The sequence below is a fragment of the Limulus polyphemus genome, unplaced genomic scaffold (assembly GCF_000517525.1).
Source record: "Limulus polyphemus unplaced genomic scaffold, Limulus_polyphemus-2.1.2 Scaffold5584, whole genome shotgun sequence".
Taxonomy (NCBI): Eukaryota; Metazoa; Arthropoda; class Merostomata; order Xiphosura; family Limulidae; genus Limulus; species Limulus polyphemus.
Window position 1 is genome coordinate 39,217 of NW_013671194.1, and position 5,391 is coordinate 44,607.

The 5,391-nt window shown below is 32.2% G+C and overlaps 1 protein-coding gene across 3 annotated transcripts in view; it reads left to right on the forward strand.

The window, feature by feature from the left end:
* The window catches only part of LOC106472760 (rho GDP-dissociation inhibitor 2-like), a 17,246-nt gene that overhangs the window by 7,390 nt on the left and 4,465 nt on the right, over nucleotides 1-5,391 (forward strand). For all 3 annotated transcript variants that reach the window (XM_013933416.2, XM_022401292.1, XM_022401293.1), the window contains exons 3-4: nucleotides 2,063-2,146; nucleotides 3,563-3,703. In XM_013933416.2, coding sequence (XP_013788870.1) covers nucleotides 2,063-2,146; nucleotides 3,563-3,703 — 225 coding nt within the window. The remainder of the gene's footprint in view (nucleotides 1-2,062; nucleotides 2,147-3,562; nucleotides 3,704-5,391) is intronic.

Below are 5,391 nucleotides of genomic sequence, written 5' to 3' on the forward strand. Positions count from 1 at the left end.
ATGCCCAGCTCTATTTAATACACACAGGATGCCCAGCTCTATTTAATACACACAGGATGCCAAGCTCTGTTTAATACACACAGGATGCCAAGCTCTGTTTAATACACACAGGATGCCCAGCTCAGTTTAATACACACGGAATGTGCCAGTTTTTAAAAATTGAACGTTTGGTTTTGGTTGGAAACATCCTGCAATGTAGAATCCACCATTTTTGTATCTATGGAAGCATGTGGTGAAAAGTCGTGCAATGTCATATTTAAAAGCTTTCTTGGCTGTGCTCATGCTTGATATGTATTTGATACATTTATGATTAATGAAACTCCAATAAAATCAGTTTTGTGGGAAAGTTGCTATTGCATAATTGCAATTTCCTGAATGGTTTGAATGTAGATACTTTTAGGGTAAGTATTTAAAAACTGGGCTTCAAGATTGTTTAAAGAAGTGAAGAATCAAAAGCGTGAACCTTGTAGGGGAATCTGGGAAGCATTCCAGTAAAGGTTTGATAGTTTTTACGTCCATTAATTCTTACCTTTTTGCGAGTGAAATAACCAAGTTTATAAATAAGGCATGGTTGTTCAACAACCAAGTGTATCTCTTAGGAGAAATTGCATAAAGTTTTTTCCGAAAATTATCATTCGCAGTCTTTCAGGAACTGAAGGTGATTTCAGTTTGACTTTGAAATTACTATGGTCAGATTACCATTTGATGCTGAATTACCTACAGTATAAATACTTATTAACATTGATGCTTCAGTGAAGAAGCAACAGAAGGAATCGTATGCTTTATTAAACGTTCAAGGACAAGGATATTTTTTTAATTATCTGTATTTTAGACAAACATATTTTGGTCTTACTATAATTAATTTCATATTTTCACTTGTCTTGCTGTCCGTTTGTTACCCATCTTGATATAGATCTGTCTGTCTCAAGGTATAATTTAGGCTCATTTGGGTCCAAAATTAATGTATTCCCCCCAAAAAAACTAAAATTTCTAAACTGTAGCATGTACTAACATACAATTTTCACAACTATATATGACATGGTAATCTGAAAAATAAACACAAAGCCATTCAGTAATAACGAGATTTTGTTTTTTATGTATGTTATGCTGAGACATAAGCAACAGTTATTTCTGTTTGATAAATTATAAAAATCATATCACAAAATGAGGTGAAGTTTGTGACAACCTGACGAGTCGGATTCAGAGTCAAAACTGATGCTTTCCAACTTTGAACAGTGATTATCAACCACTAATAAACTTAGCTTCTTTCATACTTGTTTACGGCCAAACATTAATGTCTGGTACTTCTTACAGTTTACTTGTGCCGTGTTTAAACATTAACATTGCTTCTGTTATTAAAGAATGAAATTCAACAGACAATCAGATCTGAATTGAAACAAGAAGTTTAATAGTCGACTTTTGTTCTATGATTTACTTGACCCGTATCTCTAACAATACTGGCAAAGGGTCTCTATTCAAATAAATTCATTTCACAAAATGTGTAAGCATAATTTTTAAATGATATTTTATGTTAGATGATGAAATTTGTTAATTTTTTTCATAAAATATAAATTTGGAGGTTCCAGAGCTCTTAATCAGAATAACTCTTAACATATTTTTGCAGTTATAACTTCGATTTCACTGCTTTTATGTGTAGCTTTCACACATTTGTCAAACTACAAAAAAAAATATGTGCGTGTATTTCACTTAACTGCAGATCAGCACAAAGAAGAACATTTCTGGATTTGACTTAATCTTGAATCGGATCGTTCATTCTATGTGCAGTTAATAATACTGCTTCGGTTTGTAGTAAATATCTTTGGGACAGCCAAAGTAGAGGTTAGACCTGCTTCTAAGTGTTTTAATACATGTAAAGTTAATGTCCAAATTGATAGGTTCTTTACCAATTAAAAATGGGTTGCTAGTTCGTATATGGGGAGATTGTTGAAAAGCATGTTAATAAAACATACACATTTTTAAATATTGTTTATCAGTTGCAATTTAATTGGAATTATCTTGTAAATCGTACGAGTTGTCTTTGATACCAAAAACGTTTTTGCAGAGCCTGATAATCCCAAAAGAGTTTTGGTAAAGAAACTGTTATTAATTGTTGATGGAAGACCAGATTTAACCCTTGACCTCTCAGGTTAGTACAAGGTATTAGTCATTTGAATTACCTATGAACCCGACTGTAACGCTTATATGTTACAAATATGTACAAGTCTAGCTTTAATCAAATAGCTTTTACGAAGAAATTAAGAGCATTTTGAAATAATATTACATTATTTGGATTAGGGTTAAAGTTTAATACATGCCTTAGTTTTTCCAAGCAAACAAAGTAAAAATAAAGTTATATTTATCCAAAACCTGTTAACATAATGGTAATGTGTTTATTAACAGGAGGGAAGAGGGAAGTATATGTTTGTGTACTACAACATGGGGAGAAACTTGACACTTCACACCGTGAAAATTGAATTGTCTAAGTTGTGAAAAAAAGGTTTAGAAGCACTTTGTCGATTGTTTAGTTTCGGCTTCTTATGGAGAATTAGAACAGTCTTGTGCACCTGTAGCATGATCTTATTTGTGGCTTAACTGGTTACTTTGAACATACTAATTCTTCCAAAGAAGCCGAAAATTAAACAAGCAACAAAACAATATTGAACTCTTACTTACAATTTTAGGTAACTCAGTTTGATTGTTGAGATTATTTCTCAGTTTTTAGATACTTAATATATTTTATTGCGACTCTTGTTTTCCCTGATTGACTACTTTACTCGGACTGACACACATTTGTAGAACACTGTTTATTTGCCTACATAAAACAGACTGATCATGTGATGTATCGGATGACTGATTGTTATCGCCAGAGTACAGATAGCCCATTGTGTAGCTTCCTGCTTAATTACAAACAGACAATCCTCTGCCAACAGACGTACAGTAATTGCATTTTTCAACAGATGAATACAATCAAACAAATCACCCTCTTGTATCGTGTGTAGTCTGTGCTATGCTGAGACAAAGCTGTTGTCATGGTAGTTCTGGTAAAGTAACCTGTCAGTGTATTAAGACTAAAGACATATCCACTTGTGTTGGCTATCTTTCTTTTTTTTTCATATCCTTAAAATTGGTGTTTTTTTTCCACTAACAAAAATATAATAGAATTACATTCTACGGTTGAGATACGTATGTGGCTAAGTTGTACTTTTTTACATTCTACGGTTGAGATACGTATATGGCTAAGTTGTACATTTTTACATTCTACGGTTGAGATACGTATATGGCTAAGTTGTACATTTTTACATTCTACGGTTGAGATACGTATATGGCTAAGTTGTACATTTTTACATTCTACGGTTGAGATACATATGTGGCTAAGTTGTACTTTTTTACATTCTACGGTTGAGATACGTATATGGCTAAGTTGTACTTTTCTACATTCTACGGTTGAGATACGTATATGGCTAAGTTGTACTTTTCTACATTCTACGGTTGAGATACGTATATGAATAAGTTGTACTTTTTATTTTCCCATACATTTTATAAACTATTTCTGTTTTAACAGGTAATATAGACAACCTGAAAAATCAAACATTTATCATTAAAGAAGGAATACATTACAAAATTCGGGTTGAATTTTTCGTACAAAGAGAAATTGTTACAGGCCTGAAGTACGTGCAGAAAATCCTAAGACATGGAATTCAAGGTGAGTTGCTTCTATATTAATTAGAGTGTTTATTTTTAAACCAATAATCACGGCTAGAATCTTACAAATGTCATTACACACTTTTGATTAACCATCATGGCAAATGAATTTTAAGTGTAAATTGCAGTAATGTCTGTTGCATCCAATCTGACAGTATTTCAGTTGTACGTGGCAGACTTGAAATAAGACCCAAAACTCGGGCGCTTTCGAATAGTTGACTATTCTTCTTCTTGTACGTGATTGCATCTTGAGAATATTTTCAAAGTTGAATAAGTAAAATCATTAAATTTTGAAAATACTCTCAAGATCCAACCACATAAAAGAGTAATAATCATTTTTCACATAGCCTTAAATGTTTGATACTAAATAAAGTAGAGAAAAATTGTTTTTGTTTTTTTTACAAATGTATTTTGAATCACCTAACTTAGGATAAATGTTACCGAATCATGATTTCTTTTAAAGCTTAACTTGCTTTCAGTCAGTATGTAAACATCCTATGCCTTCTAGCCATATGTGTAATCTTCATATTTAAGATGTAGATCTAGTAATATCTAATCCCCTTTTTTCTTTTCCTTTTTTTCAAGTAAGTACTGCATCACCTTAAGAGTGCTGTCAGTATTTTATTTTATCATGACTGTTTATGTTTAGTTATTTTAAAAATATTTTCTATAAATCTTGCAGCAAGATTTAGGCGATGAATGCTGAATGAATAGAACTTAAATGTTAATTTTCAGTTTGTAGGTTCAGAATTTGAGTTGGTCAGTTAGAAGACTTTGCTAACAGATAACCCCATTAATTAATTAGAACCATTACTAATAAACAAGGGTACTGCCAATTCAATAACAACAGACTGTCAGCAAGTGCTGCCACACATTTGTCGTCCCTCTAGTCAGCAGTAGCTTTACCATAATAAACACAGAGTGAGCAAATTTGGTAGCAATATTTTCATTACTTGGATAGGTGTAATAATTGGAAACACTAATTTCGATTAGTTGATTAATCAACTGTTGAAATAATTTAAAACAGTAAAAACAGAAACACTAATTTCAATTAGTTTTAGTTTATGTGACACTGATTTAATCACCACTCCAAGGTAATCAATTTATGTGACACTAATTTAATCACTACTCCAAGGTAATCAGTTTATGTGACACTAATTTAGTCACCACTCCAAGGTAATCAATTTATGTGACACTAATTTAATCACCACTCCAAGGTAATCAGTTTATGTGACACTAATTTAATCACCACTCCAAGGTAATCAGTTTATGTGACACTAATTTAATCACCACTCCAAGGTAATCAGTTTATGTGACACTAATTTAATCACCACTCCAAGGTAATTAGTTTATGTGACACTAATTTAATCACCACTCCAAGATAATTAGTTTATGTGACACTAATTTAATCACCACTCCAAGATAATCAGTTTATGTGACACTAATTTAATCACCACTCCCAGTTAATCGGTTTATGTGACACTAATTTAATCACCACTCCAAGATAATCAGTTTATGTGACACTAATTTAATCACCACTCCCAGTTAATCGGTTTATGTGACACTAATTTAATCACCACTCCAAGATAATCAGTTTATGTGACACTAATTTAATCACCACTCCCAGTTAATCGGTTTATGTGACACTAATTTAATCACCACTCCAAGATAATCAGTTTATGCGACACT